The following is a 16321-nucleotide window of genomic DNA, read 5'->3' on the forward strand; positions in this document are numbered from 1 at the left end:
CTCCAACCCTGGGCAGGTTTGCAGGATGCTGTTGGAGGTGTGGGGGGCAGCAGCAGGATGCTCAACCCCCTCATCTGGCCAAGGCAGACTCTGAAATGCCCACCATGGGCAGTGAAGGCCCAGCTGCCTACTGCCAGGTGGGAAAAGGCAGGAATGCTAATGGAATACAGGTTCTAGCCAATGGATTTGCTGTGTCCTGGGAGTGTGCTCCAGACGTGAGGGTACAGAGGGAGTGGATGGTGGAGCAGGGAGATCTTTGTGGATGCTGAAAGACCACAGAGAGCACAGGTCCACCTTTGGGGAAACTGAGGCACAGCCTTCCAAAGGGGTGCATGCAGCCCACAGGGACCTTAGCCCATCCCTGTCCACATGCCAGGACACCAGAGCAGAGGATGAACTCCTGGGGCGTGGGACATCTCCCTGCTCCAGCTGCACACCCCAGCTTCAGGACATCCCAGGGACCGAGCTCCCATGGGGCACCCCAGGCAGGGATTGCCCTTGCCCAGGCAGTCCAGGGGAGCTGGGATGTTGGCTCAGCTCTGGAGGCTGCCTGCAGTGCCAGAGGCTGGCTGCCAGCCCGGGGACGGCGGTGGCAGGCTCAGCCCCAGTGCCCATTGTGCTCCTGAGGGAGCAGGGCTGGGGGAAGGGACACGTTCTGGCCTCAGCGTGGGACCGAGGCCACCATGGTCACCCAGAGCAGGGCCAGCAGGGCTGGGGACCCGTCACTCCTGCAGGATTAGCACATTCCCACGGCTGCTGAGCTGGGATGGGGCTGGGATGAGGAGGGAATGGGGTGAGATGGTACCAAGGAAGGATATGGTCAGGTGAGGAGGAGGCTGGGGTGGGATGGGCTGGGGCAGGATGGGACCAGGGTGGGATAGGACCAAGGTAGAACACTGCCAGGGTAGGAAGGAATTGCAGCAGGATGGGGTTGGGATAGGATATGGCCAGAGTGGGCCCATCCCATCCCATAGATAGGGCTGGGATGGAAATGGAGTGGGATGGTGCCATGTAGGGATGCAGCCTGGCTGGGATGGGACTAGAGTGGAACAGGGCCAGGCTAGAATGTGGCCAGGCTAGAACAGGGTTGGGATGGGATGGGGTTGGAGTGGGATGGAATTGGGATGGGATGGGATGGGATTGGGATGGGATTGGGATGGGATGGGGTTAGGGTGGGATGGTACCAGAGCGTGCTGGGAATGGGGTAGGATGGAGCCAAGGTAGGATGTGGTGAGGGTGGGATGAGGCTGGGCTAGGATGGGGCTGGTGTGGGATGGACCCAGGGTGGAATGGGGCCACGGTGAAGGGGCCTGCCCTGGCTGTGGGATGCAGGAGGAAGCACGTCCTGCCTGGATGGAGGCTGTGAGCAGGGCTGTACCTCAGAGTGCTCGTCCTGCAGCCTGGGGCCAGGGAGGGCTCGGGAGGATGGAGCACAGCCCGCAGCATTCCCAGCGTCGCTGTTAGTTTAACAATACCCCGCTGGCCTGCATGCCGGGGCTAATTTTATCCTTGGAGCCAGGCCAAGGCGGCCCTAACTTTCCTCGCTGTGATTTATCCCAGCCATTTCCCTTCAAAAACAAGGCCCCCGTGCCAGCCCTGCTGTCTCCAGGCAGCAGCACACTGTCCCAGCCAGGGCAGAGCGGGGCAGGATCTGCCCCTTGGGGGGCTGTTTAGAGAGCAGGAGGGTGGTTGCTGTGGGAACCCCTCCTGGGGTCATTCTCCCCACACCACGGGGATGTTCAAAGCTGGCTGGAAGCCAGGGGATGCTCAGGCAGAACCTTCCCCGGGATCCTGGAGCAGCTCTGTTTTCCACAGACATCTCTGGGAAGAAGGTGGGTGTTTTTTCTACCAATGATTTTATTGAAAAGGCTGTGGGGCTATTTTTTTCCCTTTTTTTCCTTTTTTCTCCCTTTTCCCAGTCAGCAGCCATACTTGAGAAAGAGATTTCTCTTTGCCTCTGTGCATCTAGTTAAAAACTGATCAGTAAAAATGCTGCAGAAAAATGGAAAATATTGAAAACATCTTGTGACAAACAAACAAAAAAATCTCTTCCAAATAAAGATCTCTTTTCTTCTCTCTTATTTTTTTTTTTTTCCATCAGAAAAGCTTTTAGTGTGCAAAATGTCGACCGCTTGGATTTCTCCTCCCAGCGGGCTGGGATGCACCCACCCCTGCTCCAGGAGAGTGGGTTTTCAGAAAGCTAAAAATCACTGGGCAGAGACCCCAGCACCGTTACCTCCCCACCTGTCCCTCTTGTGATCCCCCCATGCTCCTGCCAGACCCGTGGCAGGGTGGGAGGTCCCCAGGGAAAGAAAGGAAGAGGTGGCACGGCCAGCCCGCGGGCGAGCCCTTCCCTGCCAGCCCGGGAAGGGGGAAGAAGCCCAGAGTCATTTGGTCACTAGCGTGGTGAGTTCCAGCCCGTGCGAGGAGCCGCGGGGGCTGCGGGCAGGGCGGGACGAGGCTTAGAGGTTGTCGTACATGCGCAGCGTCTTCTCCAGCTGCTGGCTGACGCGCTGGTAGAAGACGATCTGCTGCCTCAGGTAGGACTGCATCATCCTCTTGAAGTCGGCCACGCGGCGCTCGTGGAAGTGGTTCATCTCGGCCTGCAGGGCGAAGCCCACCACGCGGCAGCGCTTGCGGATCCCGTCCGCCTCCTCCTGGTCCATCCTGCCCTCGTCGCTCATCCGCTGGCTCTCCTTCACCTTGGCAAAGGCGCCTGGCGGGGCAGGAGCAGCGTCAGGGCATGGGTGCGACCCTCGGGCCCCTTCCCTGGGCAGCCCTGCTTGAGCCCATGGGCCCCCATGCCAGGGCACCAGCCTGGCCCCAAAGGAGAGGCACAGACCTGCCCCATGTCAGGGGGGGATCTGCCTGCATCTCCCCCTGCCCATCAAACCTTTCCCTCTCCTCCAGGCAGGCAAAGACCGGGAGCATTTTCCCTCTGGACTCTGGCATCCCCAGCTCCTTTTCCATCCGGGCAGTCAGCCTCATGTATAGCTGGTTTTGGGGGTCTGGGCTCCTGAGTGCTGTGACTCAAGGCTTGGGGTGCAAAGCTGACATGGGGCAGTGTTAGCACAGTGAAGCATCCCAGCCAAGCCTTCCCTCCAAATATTCCAGCCTTTCCATGAATAGGGGTCAGGAGCAGACCTGGGAGAACCCAGCCCAAAGAAGCAGTGAACCAGGATGTGGCAAGGGCACGTGGTGCTGTCTGGAGCTCAGCTGGGAAAGCATCTCCCACTCCCAGAGGCAGCTGATGCTCTGACACCAGTTTTTCCCTCTCCTTCCATGTTTTTTTACAGCTCGGTTTCGAAAGAATCCTGCCTGGCTCCAGCCCTGCATTCCTCCCCCTCATTAGCACAGAGGCTAAAAAACTAAAAACAGGATCTGGCCCGCACTGGGCTTTCTTCCCTTCTCCCTGCCCCTTGCCGGGAGCACCAGACCCGGGGTTACAGTGCTCCCGCTGCGCCAACCCTGCTCCCAGAGGGGAGGAGGAGGAGGAGAAGGAAGAAGAGAAGTTTGGAGGCCAAATCCTGCCTTCCGCTCTGCCCACGCGGCCTCGCTTCCGGACGGGATCCAGCCCCTCTCCATGGGTAAACAACACTCAGAGGAAAGGCAGGGAAGCTGTCCGGGCAGGATTGAATCCTCCCTGCGCCCTTTGCCTTCCCAGCCTCCCCCAGGGATTCAGAGTGATGCACAGACATCCCTGCATGTTGGACACAAACAGCCCTGGCTTCACCCTGGGGAAAACCTGTCCTCCACACTCTGGGGACACTGGTGTGGGTGTCCCCTCCCTGCTGCGGGCAGCTGGGCAGGGAGGAGTGTGAGTGGACTTTGGCCCCACACCCACACTGCTGGCTGCCTGGGTGCAAAGGGACACCGAGCCCTGCCTGCCTGCCGCCTGCCCCAGGGAGAGAACAGCTGACACTTCTCCCCCCCTCTGATCCCACCAAATCCAGGGAACCAGGACAAATGGGACATGGGGAGCTCTGATGCCCTGGGGGTGCTAACCCCCTCCTGCTGGGCTTGGAGGTGCAGGGACATACCCTTGAAAAGTGTGACCCTGGTTGTCCCCAGAGGTTCAGTGTGTCCCCTATTCCACTGCCCTGCCCCCTCGGCCCCTCTGACCAACCCAAGGCCATGTCCAGCCACGTCCCAGCCCTGGGGGAGCAAGCTCTGGTATTCCTGCTGGCCACCCATTCTCCGCCTTGGCAGGAAGGGAGGATGAGGAGGGACAAGTGGCAGTGGGTGGGGATGCACAAGAGGTGCAGGGCAGGTCACCTCAGACATAACAGCAGCAGTGCTGGCTCCTGCTCACGATCTGGGGGACGTGACATCCCTGCTGACCACCCCTGGCAGTGCTTTGGGTAGCACCAGCAGCAGTTACAGAGTCCATGGGATCACTGGGGCAGACTCTGGACCCAACAGCCCTAGCAGACTCTGCCAGGCTGGGCTGACTGGAGGGCTGTGCCAGCAGGGGCCACACCGCTCCCCTAAGAGGCATAGGCAGAGGTTCCCATCCCCATTCCCATCTCATTCCCCATTCCCTTCAAGGCCCAACAAAGGATTTCCTCATGGCATCCCCATCCCACTTGCAGCACCATTCCCACTCACATGGGGCCATTCCTGGGGAGAAGAATGCCTCTTTACCTTTCTGCAGGTGGATGATGTCTGGGAAGTTGGAGAGGAGCCCTTGGTACAAGGAGAGAGTGTCCAGCATGAGGAAAAGGTCGTTCTTAGGCTGCTCAGCGAACATCTCCCCCACAGTCTCGTATGTCTTGCCCGTGTGGGAGATGGCATTGTTGAGGGCATCCAAGCTGTAGGGAGGGTCCATGTGGAAGGAGTGGCTGATGGCTTGGAAGGCATTGCCCAGCTTCTGGAACTCCTTCCGGAAGCCCCCCACGTGCTTGCGCACCAGCTCCGACGCCACGTTGGTCAGCTGCAGGACGCTGTCATCCATCTTCTTGCTGAAGGCCTTGAAGGCATCCACGCGGTCCTCCACATCCTGCAGGTCCTGGTGCTCCGTGGGAATCTGGATGGTGAGGAGGAAGCTGGCGCCCACCATCTCGTCCTTCTCTGCCCGGCGTTTGCCCAGCTTCCACTGCTTCTCGTCGCGGCAGCAGAGGAAGTGCTGGAAGCCCTCGTACTGGGAGAGGACGGGGTGGCTGGTCATGTGCTCCATCCAGAGGATCAGCCGCCGCTTGCGCTTCTCGATGAAGTCCTCCTCGAAGCGGCCAGTGGCCTGCTTCTCGGGCAGGTGCGGCACCGAGATCACCGTGAACTTGTGCAGCAGGCGGTTGTAGAGCCAGTCGAAGTGCTTGTAGCGCCGGTACACGGGAGAGTTGAAGTTGCTAGGTGTCAGCTTGTAGGAGATGTAGCTCTTGATGCCCTTGAACTTGGTTTGCTTGGTGGGGTCCTCCACAGAGCAGATGAACGGGTGGGGGTTGGCCCTCCACTGCGGGCCTCTGGAGCCCATCTCGATGCAGTAGGTCTCGGCGATCTTGGACATCAGGGGCACGTCGCCCAGGATGAAGGCTTCCACCCCGGAGCGGACAAAGCAGGAGAAGCGGTTGAGGTTTCTGCCCACCACGCTGCCCCTCTTGGAGGAGCCCATGCTGTCCTGCCTCTCCAGCGCCGGCTTGGGCCGGTAGCCGGCGTGCTGGTGGTGGCCATAGGCCGCCGGGCACGGCAGGCTGGGCGAGGGGTGCCCGTTGGTGCCCGGCGCACTCCGCGGCTCCTCCACCACCGTGCACGCGTCGTCCCAGTCATCCCAATCGTCATCATCATCATCCTCAAAACTGCCCTGGTAGGAGATGCCGGGGTTGGGGGATGCCGAGTACAAGGAGGAATCGTGCCCGGGGGAGCCGACCGGGCTGCTGGAATAGTCCGTGTAGTTGGAGCCCGAGCGGGAGCGGAGGATCTCGACATAGGAAGCGGGGAAGAGGCCGGTCTCCCCACGGCTGTTTTGGCCCTGCAACCACCCGTCCAGGGAGTTCTCGCTGAAGATGACGAGCTCCTCGTTCTCCTGGATGCTGATCTCCTCTTTGTTTTCGCTCTGGAAGTTGTAAAGCGCTCTGGCTTTCAACGCCATGGCCGGTCCCGGGTCGGGAAGAGGGGGGGGGGAGCCAGCGGAACGCAACCCCCCCGGCCAAAACACCCCCCCAATCCCGGCAATACCGCGGGCTCGCGCCGCTCCGGGATCACCACCAGGCGCTGTGGGAAATGGCTTGGCCGCTTTCCCAGGAAAATAATAATAATAATAAAAAAAATTAAAAAAAAAAAAAGGTGGAGAAGAAATCCCTTACGAGGTGACGCCAACGTCCCTATGTCCAAGTGACCCCCCGCGATCCCGGCGCCCCGGTTAAAAAGAACATTCCCCGTTTAAAAACGGCATTCCCTGGATAAAAAACAAGATTCCCAGTCACGCGAGCGGCGTTCGCCTGGCTCCTCCGGGATGTGGATCCCGGCCGGCCCGAGAGCCGGGCTCTGCCATGTCCGCGCAGGGTTTATCTCCCTGGGAGGCTGATCCCGAGCTTTCACTCTCCGGGAGGAAAACCCCTGGCTGCCAACGAGGAAATAAATCCAAAGCGATTTTTCTCGGGGCTCCTGTGGGTATAACACCCTAAATTTCCCGTCGGTGGGCGCTGGGAGACCGCCGGGCACGACCTCAAACCCTGCCCAACCTCCCGGTGATCCCGGGATTTTGCAATTCCTTTCCGGGCCGACTTTCCCGATGGTTGGTGGGGTCTGGTTTTTCCCTGAAATCCGTAAATCTCACGCAGGACGGAGGCGGCGCCGGCGGTGGTGCCCGTGTCGGTGTCGGGGCCGCTCCTGCAGCCACCGGCTATGACGGGGCAGCGCCGGGGCCGCTCCCGTTGCCGAAGGGGTGGCGGAGCCGGCCGCCAGCCTCCCGTGACGCAGGGCAGCGCTCCCCGCTCCGCCGCCCGGTTCGCGGCGGGGAGCGGCCCGGCCCGGCCCGGCCAGCCGCACGCTGCCCTCTGCAGGCAGCCGGCCCCGGGGGCACGACTCCCCGCCCGCGGGGGCTGCGGCTGCTCCCGCGTCCCCACCGGGTCGTGCCCCTCGCCCGTGCCCGGTCCCGGCCCGCAGCGCCCCGTGCCGGTGCCCGGGCACGGGGGAAACTGAGGCACGGGGCGAGCGGGCTGAGGGGGGCGCGGGGCCTCCGCGCCAGGCGGGGGCGCTGCGGGCGGCGCGGGCGGAAGCACGGCGGGCGGGCCGCGGGGTTGCCATGGAGGAGCTGAGCGCGGCGCTGGCGGCGGGCGTGGGGCTGGCGGGGCCCTGCAGCCCGGCCGCGCCGCACCCCCGGCTGGCCGCCTACAAGCCCCGCGGCGGCCCCGGGCAGGCCGAGCGCCGGCAGCGCCTCCTCCGCATCCAGAGAGAGTGAGCGCGGCGGCGGGCGGGATGGGAGCCGCCGGGATGGGAGCGCGGGGCGCGCTGGGCCGGGCCGGAGCTGCCTGAGGGGAGCGGCCCGGGCCGCGTGGGCCGTGCGGGACCTGACACCCCGCGGGTTGTTTGCTCGACCCCAGGAGGCGGCTGGACTACGTGAACCATGCCAGGAGGCTGGCGGAGGACGACTGGGCAGGGGTGGAGAGCGAGGACGAGGACAAGGAAGGGGAAGATGCGGAGGAAGAGGCGATGGACGTGGATGCTGGTAAAAAGCTGCCCAAGCGCTACGCCAATCAGGTGAGGAGCCAGCTGTGTCCCCGTGGCGGGGTGTGACTGTGGGGCAGGGATGTGGGGTGCTTTGAGGCCCCGGTGATGGCCATTTGGGAGCTCAGAGGAGTGTGTCCTGCTCGGCTTGGTGCTCGCAGAGAGATTGTGCTTAGTTCACCTCCAAAACACGTGGAGATGGGATGTGCTTTCGAATCACTTAGGTTGAAAAGACCTGGAATGTCACTGATTCCAGCCATTAATTCTGCATCACTGTGTTCCCCACTTTAGGAGATTTCAGCTCAGCCAGCAGCATGAGTACCCTGTTAGGCAGTATTCAGTTAAAGATTTCTGTTTCCCTGTGTTTGGAAAGGAAAAAAGGGCAAACTCAGCTGGGTTTTATCAGCCTGGGTGCTGTATTGGTTCTAGATAACACACAGCCACTTAGGCAACCTCTGAAGGGGTCAGTTTGTCCAGGCTCTTTACTCCTGACATTTTGGAATCTCTAAGCCCTGCTGTGTTCTTAAAATTAAAGTGCTGGAGTGGGGGACCAAGGTGTGGGTTGCCCAGTGTGAGCCCTGTGCTGTGGTCTGAAGCTCAGTCAGCAGCTGGGAAGCAAGAAGAAGACTTGAGGAAGAATGTGTTAGGCAGGTTGGACTTCATTAGAGGGGAGGGAAGGAGCCCTTTCGGGGGTGACAAGCAGTGCCAGCTGCCCTTAAAACACCCAGTGTCAAAGCAAAGTCAAAACCTCCTTGCTTTACCCTTGAGCTGTTTGTTGTCCATAACTTCAGCAGAGCTGTTACTGACTGGTTCTTCTCCCTGGGCTCCCTGCAGCTGATGCTGTCGGAGTGGCTGGTGGATGTCCCCTCAGATCTGGAGCAGGAGTGGGTTGTGGTGGTGTGTCCCGTCGGGAAAAGGGCTCTTGTCGTGGCCTCCAGGGTAAGTGGGCTTCCACCAGCTGCTAAAGGATGTCTACCCATGCACAGACAGCATAAAACTAGCTTGACTGGGTTTTTTCTCTCATTTTTTCCTCACAGGGCACAACAGCAGCTTACACCAAGAGTGGCTTCTGTGTCAACAGGTTCCCATCCCTGCTGCCAGGGGGAAACCGGCACAACTCAACCAGTGACAAAGGTACAGGTGTGAGGAGGGTCTGGGATGGAGAGAGGGGAACTGCCTGGGAGTTTGTGTGTGCTCACAGGCCCAGTGCTGCTCCTCCAGCTCCCCCAAGGCCCACAGCTGTGCCCCTTTTTTGTGCTGGGGGTGGTCAGCTTCAGGCCTTCTGTATGTCTGGAGATAACTAGATGGGAGCAGTATCAGATGCCTTTATAAGCACACAGAATCCCTGAATGGTTTGGGTTGGAAGAGACCTTAAAGCTCATCTTGTTCCACTGCCCTGCCAAGGACAGGGAACCTTCCTCTAAAACAGGGTACTCCAAACCCTGTCCAGCCTGGCCTTGGACACTTCCAGGGATGGGGCAGCCCCAGCTGCTCTGGGCAATCTGTGCCAGGGACTCAGCACCTTCACAGGAAAAAATTTCTTTCTAACATCTAATCTGAAATTGCCCTTTTCCAGTTTAAAACCATTGCCTCATGTCCTGCCACATCTTTTAATAAACTTCCTGTTTGACTGACACTCTTAAACCCTGACATCCTCTCTGTCCTCTAACAGACACCTTTGTATGATGTCATCTTCCTTAATATGTCTTGGAATTCTTTTTTTTGGCCCCAAAAAGAGAGGCTTACTGTCTGGCAAATGCCATTTCCTGAAACATGCCCTTGCTTGTTGTGCCTCTGACTGGTCCCTTTGCAACCTTGTGGGACTCCTCAAGCTCAAGGCTTTTTGGGGCTGCAGTTTGTGTTGGCAGGAGGGGATCCCTCTGCACATCACAGTCCCACATCAGGGCAGGATTACTGTCATAGAGCTGGGACCTGGTCTTTGCCAGCTGGCTTGGGCAGTGCTAGGAGCAGGTCTGGACCTCCCTGTGTTTGTGTGTGCAGTGTACAGCATCCTGGACTGTATCTACAGTGAGGCCAAGCAGACCTACTACATCCTGGATGTGATGTGCTGGAGAGGACACCCTGTTTATGACTGCCAGGTACTGACCCTGCCCTCCCTGCTGTTCCCTGAGCTGCTTTGCTCCAGCACTGTGTGAAGCTCACTCTGCAAAAGGCAGAAATTTCTCCTAAGCACCAGCATCTTCACAGCTTTAGAGCTGCTGGATAAGTGTTTGGGGGGGAGCAGCAGGGTTTGGGGTGCTGTTTCTGCAGATTAAGTCGATTTGTAAATCTCCCAGGTGAGGGCAGAGGATCAAAGGTGCTCAGCAGACGCTGCCAGGTGATGTGTGGTGAATGGTCACTAACTCTGCCTCCTTTCACAGACTGACTTCAGATTCTTCTGGCTCTCCTCAAAAATCCAAGAGGAGGAAGGGCTGGGAGAGAAAAGCAGGATTAATCCGGTAAGTCCTTTTGTACTGAGGAGGAGGCTGAGGGGGGCTAAGCTCTCCTGTTCAGCAGGCTTCAGCAGTTTCTTTCACAAGTGGAAGCTTTTTTTTTCCCGTTTTTTCCTTTCCCCTCACAGATCAGGCTTCAAAGTGTAGATCTGATGAAATGGGATGCCGTGGTCAGGATGTAAATAGAACCACTGCATATTGTAAATGAGTTTAGTGGGTTTTTTCCCCCCCATCCAAAGTGCTGAGGGAGATCACACTGCAGGGTATCAGCTAACTTCCATGCTGTTTTTAGCTTTCCCTTGTAATGGAATGGAAAGCCAGTGTGGTTTCTTCAGGAGCAGTGTTGGTTGGCAGCCTGACTACAATGGGGTTTATTCTGGCAGTCTTGTGGGTTTGTAAAGCTTTAAGCCTTCCCTCTGTTTAAACTGATCATTGAAGTTGTCAGGATGAATGCTGGCTTGCCACCCAGAGTCCCTGCTGAGCCAGAATAAAAAGTCTTGCTTTGAAGGCTTACACATGGGGGTCAGACCTAGAGTCCACAGCAGCTTGGAACATGAATTTTGGGTACAGACATGAGAGATTTGTCTGCTCAAACATGGCCAAGCAGAGCAGCTCCTGTGAGCTGAGCATCTGGGTGATAAATGGAGCTGACTGCAGTGAGGGTGTCTGTGTTCAGAGAACATCCTGTCCTGACTCCCAACAGGAATATCCAGAAGATAACTACCTAATGGAAGGGGGGTCGTTTCAGCTTTCATTTCCTGGGTGGAAAGATTGGCTTGGCTGAGGCAGCAGCCTGGAGCAGACGTCTGTCTGCTTTGCATCCTGCCCGGAGGTCATCATTTTCTATTTTGGTTAGAAGAGCATCTCTGGGTCAGGTCTCCTGAAAAGTCCTTCCTGCAGTCTTAGGTGCTTGGGAAAAAAGGTATCAGGAGTATATGGGAGCTGTTCCTCACCCTTTCCCTCTTATGCCACATCCTGCACCAGAGGAATCTTTCCTTTTTAGCTGCCTGCACACCAATGCAGCAACTTGTTCTCCTGTAGACCAGAGAGTTGCCTCTTCTAATCCTCTCTTATTCTTCCAGTACAAATTTGTGGGCCTGCAGAACTTCCCCTGCTCCTCGGACAGCCTGTGTGAGCTGCTGGCTACAGACTTTCCCTTTGAGGTGAGAACACTCAGGTGGGGGCCTGGACCCCAGCCTTAGCAACAGCTCTGCCAGTGCTGGGAAAGAGGTGCATCCTCTCTCCTTGGGAATTTGCTCTCCTGAGGCTGCAGAAAGCTTGCCAAGTTGCTGTTTGCTGTGTGTGAGGTGGATGCCTCTATGCCCATGTTTGATCTGTTGTCTTGTCACACACCTCATCCAACCACACAAACGAGCAAGAGTTAAAGCACTCCCAGCACTCCCTGGGTTTGTGCTGCCCTTGCTGCATTTGGCTGTGTCTGAAAGAGCCTTTTGGGATGAGAGGACACTCAGGCTGCCTCCACAGCAGCACAACTCAGGTTCACATAGCAGTGTGATGGACAGCTGATCTTTTTAGGGCCAAAACTGGTATTGACCACTACCCTGGGTGGGGTTGTGTGCATTTCCTCGGTGTTGGTGCTTCCAACAAGGCAGCTGGCTGGTTTTTGGGGAGGAAGGAGAAGGGTGGTAGTAAGATCCCAATGTTTTTGAGGGGTTTGGGTGTTCATGATGGGTGCTTGAGGTGTACTGGAGCTGGGGGCAGTTGGCTGTGACAGAAATCACTGAGCAGTGTTGTTTACAGAGCAGGACACCTGTGTCTGCTTCATCAGCTTTAAAAGTAGAATCATACAATATTGAGTGGAAAGGGACCTGCTAGTACCCTCAAATTCCAGCTCTGGCCCTGCACAGGACAGTTCCAAGAATCCCACCCTGGGCCTGAGAGTGTTGTCCAAAGGCTCCCTGAGCTCTGGCAAGCTTGGGGCTAATGGCTGCTGCTCTGGGGAGCCTTTTCCAGTGCCTGACCATCCCCTGGGGGAAGATTTTTCCTATATCCCCTCTAAACTTCCCCTGCCACAGCTGTTGTGCTGTTCTGACCTCTGGGGAAGGGCAGGACAGGCAAAGCCACGTGCCACCCAGCTCAGTTCCATGTGGTTGTGAGCAGTGAGTCTCAGCCCCTTGTGGAATCAGCTCTGGCTGCTTTTGTCTGCCCTGGCTCACTTGTCACTGCAAGGGAAGGGGATGGAGGAGGCAGTGGCATTCCGACCCGGTGACAGTGACAACATCTGTGAGCCAGAACCTCCTCCAGTGGCTGCAGCTGTTCCTGGGAGTGCCCAGCTCAGCCCTACGTCAGGAGCAGCTTCCACAGAGATTTCTTGTCCCACGAAGCCAAAAGCCACGTTGATGTGACAGTGTCTCTCATGGTCTCCCATCCTGAGTTAGCCATTAAAATAGGTGTAGGTTTAAGTTAAGGGCACTAACTTGGCTGTGAGGAATGACTTTGATTTCTGCTTGTGAAAGCCAGGACAGTCATCAGAGCAAGTTGGAAAGTCCCAGCCCCTCGCTGGTCTTGCCAGACCCTGCTCTGAACATGGATTGAAGAGGCTTCCCAGCTTTCTTTCAGCTGGCTTGCTCAATAATAAATGCTCCAAGTGCCTCTGTAGAAACAGTCATTCCTGGCTTTCCTGAGTAAAGTCTTCATCCCCTCCTGAGGCATCTGTGAGGAAAGGCTGCAGCATTTGCCCGCTGCACTCAGAGCAGCAAACTTCTGGGCTACAAAGGAGGCCATTGCGAAACTCTGGAGCAGGAGATGGAGCTGAACAGGCTCCAGCTGTGTAATCCAGCTGTGATTTGCCCCCCCAAACCCTCTGCTGTATCAGGGTGTGACCCCAAGAAGCAAAACGTGGTGTACATTGGCTCAAAGCAGCCCCAACACCACAGGAACTGTGGTGCTTTTTCCAGGAAGAAGGCAGCTGTGGGTCTGTGTGGTGTGCCACAAGAGGGAGCCCAAAAATCCCCAAAAGCACCTCCTACCACCGGCACAGAACAGAGTAAACTTTGCAGGAGGCAAAATACATCCTGACTATGGGTGGAGGGTAACAAAGGTGGTCTTAGGTGTGGACCCAGCATCTTGATGCTGACAGGGATCCTGTGTGTGTGGTGGCCACAGAGGAGGTCAGTGCTTTCAGATCTGGGTCTTCTTCAGAGTTAATCTGTAACCTCAGAGCTAGGGCCTGATCCACTCTATTCAGTGGACTCTTATTCCCTGGAATTCAGTAGACTTTGGATCAGTTGACTGGCTCTGAATTTCAAGTGGTTTTCAGAGTGGATCTTAAGAGCTACTGTCCCTCTCACAGATCTGAGTAAAATCATGCTTTCCACGAAGGCAGGGGAGCCAAAGCCTCTGAGAAACCCTGATGCTTAGGAATGGGAGGACTGTTAAGCACCTAAAATCTGGAAAGCATGGCTGTGGAATGTTAAATCCTGCCAGGCCAGTCTGTCCTCGGGTTTGGGCCTTCAGGGACAGCATCAGTCCTGGTTCTGATGTGGCCACTGTCAGTGTGGTGACTTGGGGTAGGGACCCGGCCAACAAATTAAATAAACGAGAAGGAATATAGGAGTCACTGAAATTAGGCAATGGGGAACGTGACCTGTCTCCACCAGGCTGAACTCCTTTGAATTCTCCAGCTTGGGAAGGTATTTGGAGTGATCTGGAAGGCCTTCCAGGCTCTGATCTGTACTGAAACATTCCTGTGGGTACTGGAGAATCCCCGTTGCTCATCGAGTGCCACGCACCCACAGGAATGGGCTGGATGTACTGGAGTGCTGCAGAATCTGATTCTTGCCAGGAGGCAGGGTGGGGGAAAAGCTTTTCACTTTATATGTCCAGAGGGGTTGCACAAGCTCATCATGATGTTTACTGTTCTGGTTTTATGTTTTCCTAGCACAGAAATCCCCCTTTTTCTGGGATTATTTTGCAAAATGTTAACAGTGACTGAAAATTATGCACAGAATAGTGCCAGAAGCTTTACCCTCTCTGCCAGAGGTTAGCAGCTGTGGAGCAGAAGTGGACATACACTGCTTTGTGCTCAGCCAGTGTTTCTGTTCTGGAGTCTGTAGGACCAGGGAGGGGCCTGGGAGCAGTTCATCCTGAGGTGGGCTCTTGTTCTCCTCTTTTCTGCCCACTCAGCCACTCTTCCTCGTAGCCAAATGGCCTTTTAAGAGCTTGTGAAGCTGAGCTAAGAGGAGCACCACCTCCAGCATTAGTCAGCCTGACAGCAGGATCCAACCTTGCAGAGCACACCCCTGGGAAGCGTGGGAAGAGGGGGGATGAGGATCCCTGAGCACGGTGGGGAAGTGGGGAAAACGTCAGCCAGCTGCAGCACTGCAGAGTGTGGAAATAGTAGCACAAGAGTTAGGGCCTAAACATTTAAAGTCCTGAGTGCCCTTAACTGTCACTGATTGCTAGGAGAAGTTCTCTCCAGGGAAACGTTAAGAATTTTTTTGGCATAAGCCAGCTGAAAGAGCTGTTAGGAATCGGGGCTCCTTGGCGTCACACGCTCGGGCTAATTACTTTCCAAATGTATTATTTAAACTAGCCCTAATCCAGTAAAGTGGGCTGCCTTATTCAGAGACTCTCTGGCTTTTCTGCAGAATGGGATGAAAGCATCCAGAGGACGTTGCTCTGTGCCGACACCAAGCTGGACTCATTTGCCTTTGACAATTTAAAGCCATCTGGGAGTCGCTGATCTTTCAGGGCAGCAGCTCTGCAGGTTTCTCCTTTCCCTTCCGCTATTTATTGCACTGCTTGAGGAAAAATGATCCAGCTGGTGGTTTTGGCCTACAAACAGAGAGCAGAGCCGTTGTCTGCTGCCTGGTCATTCACCTGCAGGAGCCTCAGCTCTGCCCTTTCATTCATTCTCTCTCCTGCCCGCAGGTCGATGGGCTGCTCTTCTACCACAAGCAGACCCACTACACCCCGGGCAGCACCCCGCTGGTGGGCTGGCTGCGGCCCTACATGGTCCCTGAGATCCTGGGGCTCACCGTGCCCGCCACTGAGCTCACAGCCAAGCCCGACTACGCCGGGCGGCAGCTCCAGCAGATCATCGAGAGCAAGAGGAGCAAAAAGCTGGCGGCAGAAAAGGGCCAGGCAGCCACGAGGAACGGACACTACGAGCTGGAACACTTGTCCACCCCTCAGCCAGAAAAGTCTCCGGAGGGCCGGGATGGAGCAGTGAGCCAGATGGAGAGTTGAGCTGCTGGGACAGCCCAGCTGGGCAGAGAGCAGGGAAAAAGCTCCCTTCTCCTCACTGTGCCTCGTGCTCCTGAGGGGGCAGAGTAATAATGATAGGATGGCTTTGTTTAAAGGGCATGACAGTGGAATATCTTGCCCCAGGTGCTGCTGGATTTTTTGTATTTGTTGTTAGTATATACCTATATACTCCTTGCCAGGACTTCTGTGAGGCTTTAACAGTCTGGTTCTTCACTAAAGCAGTCATGTGTTGGGAAATGATTTGTCCCCATAGCACAGGAATACAGTTCAGCTCCTGACCCCGCTTCTGTTAGAGTCTTGGCAAAACTCCAGCATAGGAACAGTGCTTGGACCTCTGAGGTGCAGCTGCTGCTTGTGACCCTTGCAGCAGCCCCACCTTCCCAGCCCTGGAAAATGGGGCTCCTCAGCCTTTGATCCAGCTGTTTTCTGAGGCCTTTCCAATGAAAGTTGTTACTAACAAAAAGTTTGCAATGATCTGCTGTAAATGCAAAGGCTGGACTTTCCACACCCATGCATTCTTGGGAAAATTTAAATTTCCCTGCGTTGCAGCAGGACCTGCCTTGGAGCAGGGCTTTGTGCAGCGCAAGCACGGCAGAAGCCTCTCTCTCCTCAAGGCTTTTCTCCCTAGTGGGGGGAGGAAGGAATGGGTTCTCTCTGAAAAACGCTACCATTGATCGTGCCAAATAAAAGGTTTCTCAGAAAGACAAATTCTTGAGCGTCTTCCTGCTACCTAAGGGTGGATGCGTGCTGTGCCTCCCAAATAGGGATTGAAAAATTGGTTCCAGTGCTGACTGGAGCAGAGGAAACGCTTGTGTGGGTTTAATTCTCTGCACATCGAGGTACTTCAGTCTCTTGTCCTGTCTTTCTCATCCCAGCCCAACCCCACCTTTTAAGCACCAGCTGCTCCCCCTCCCTGGTTTTGGGGGGATGAAATGATCGTTCTCACTGTCCCCAGGTTGGTTTCCAGAGAGAGATGA

The 16321-nt window shown here is 56.4% G+C and overlaps 2 protein-coding genes across 2 annotated transcripts; one reads left to right on the forward strand and one right to left on the reverse strand.

Moving 5' to 3' along the window:
• Nucleotides 1-1837: 1837 nt before the first annotated feature.
• On the reverse strand, nucleotides 1838-6742 carry SNX33 (sorting nexin 33). The gene is made up of 2 exons (XM_071441803.1): nucleotides 4645-6742; nucleotides 1838-2716 (listed from the first exon to the last, which is right to left on the reverse strand). Exons 1-2 carry the CDS (start codon nucleotides 6083-6085, stop codon nucleotides 2463-2465), a joined length of 1695 nt encoding a protein of 564 aa, XP_071297904.1. The 5' UTR covers nucleotides 6086-6742; the 3' UTR covers nucleotides 1838-2462.
• Nucleotides 6743-7239: 497 nt separating this feature from the next.
• SNUPN (snurportin 1) lies at nucleotides 7240-16052 on the forward strand. Its single transcript, XM_071441804.1, has 8 exons — nucleotides 7240-7392; nucleotides 7539-7695; nucleotides 8497-8601; nucleotides 8700-8796; nucleotides 9664-9761; nucleotides 10044-10121; nucleotides 11198-11278; nucleotides 15009-16052. Exons 1-8 carry the CDS (start codon nucleotides 7241-7243, stop codon nucleotides 15324-15326), a joined length of 1086 nt encoding a protein of 361 aa, XP_071297905.1. The 5' UTR covers nucleotide 7240; the 3' UTR covers nucleotides 15327-16052.
• Nucleotides 16053-16321: the final 269 nt, after the last annotated feature.

Source organism: Agelaius tricolor, unplaced genomic scaffold (assembly GCF_023055355.1).
Source record: "Agelaius tricolor isolate 1412-34295 unplaced genomic scaffold, bAgeTri1.0.p SCAF_16, whole genome shotgun sequence".
Taxonomy (NCBI): Eukaryota; Metazoa; Chordata; class Aves; order Passeriformes; family Icteridae; genus Agelaius; species Agelaius tricolor.

Excerpts from the sequence above, each read along its gene's own strand:
- SNX33 (XM_071441803.1), bottom strand. The coding sequence starts at position 6,085 with ATGGCGTTGAAAGCCAGAGCGCTTTACAACTTCCAGAGCGAAAACAAA. Across the intron at positions 2,717-4,644 it reads CATCATCCACCTGCAGAAAG|GCGCCTTTGCCAAGGTGAAG; the intron begins GTAAAGAGGCAT and ends CTGCCCCGCCAG.
- SNUPN (XM_071441804.1), top strand. The coding sequence starts at position 7,241 with ATGGAGGAGCTGAGCGCGGCGCTGGCGGCGGGCGTGGGGCTGGCGGGG. Across the intron at positions 7,393-7,538 it reads CTCCTCCGCATCCAGAGAGA|GAGGCGGCTGGACTACGTGA; the intron begins GTGAGCGCGGCG and ends GCTCGACCCCAG. Across the intron at positions 11,279-15,008 it reads CTACAGACTTTCCCTTTGAG|GTCGATGGGCTGCTCTTCTA; the intron begins GTGAGAACACTC and ends TCCTGCCCGCAG.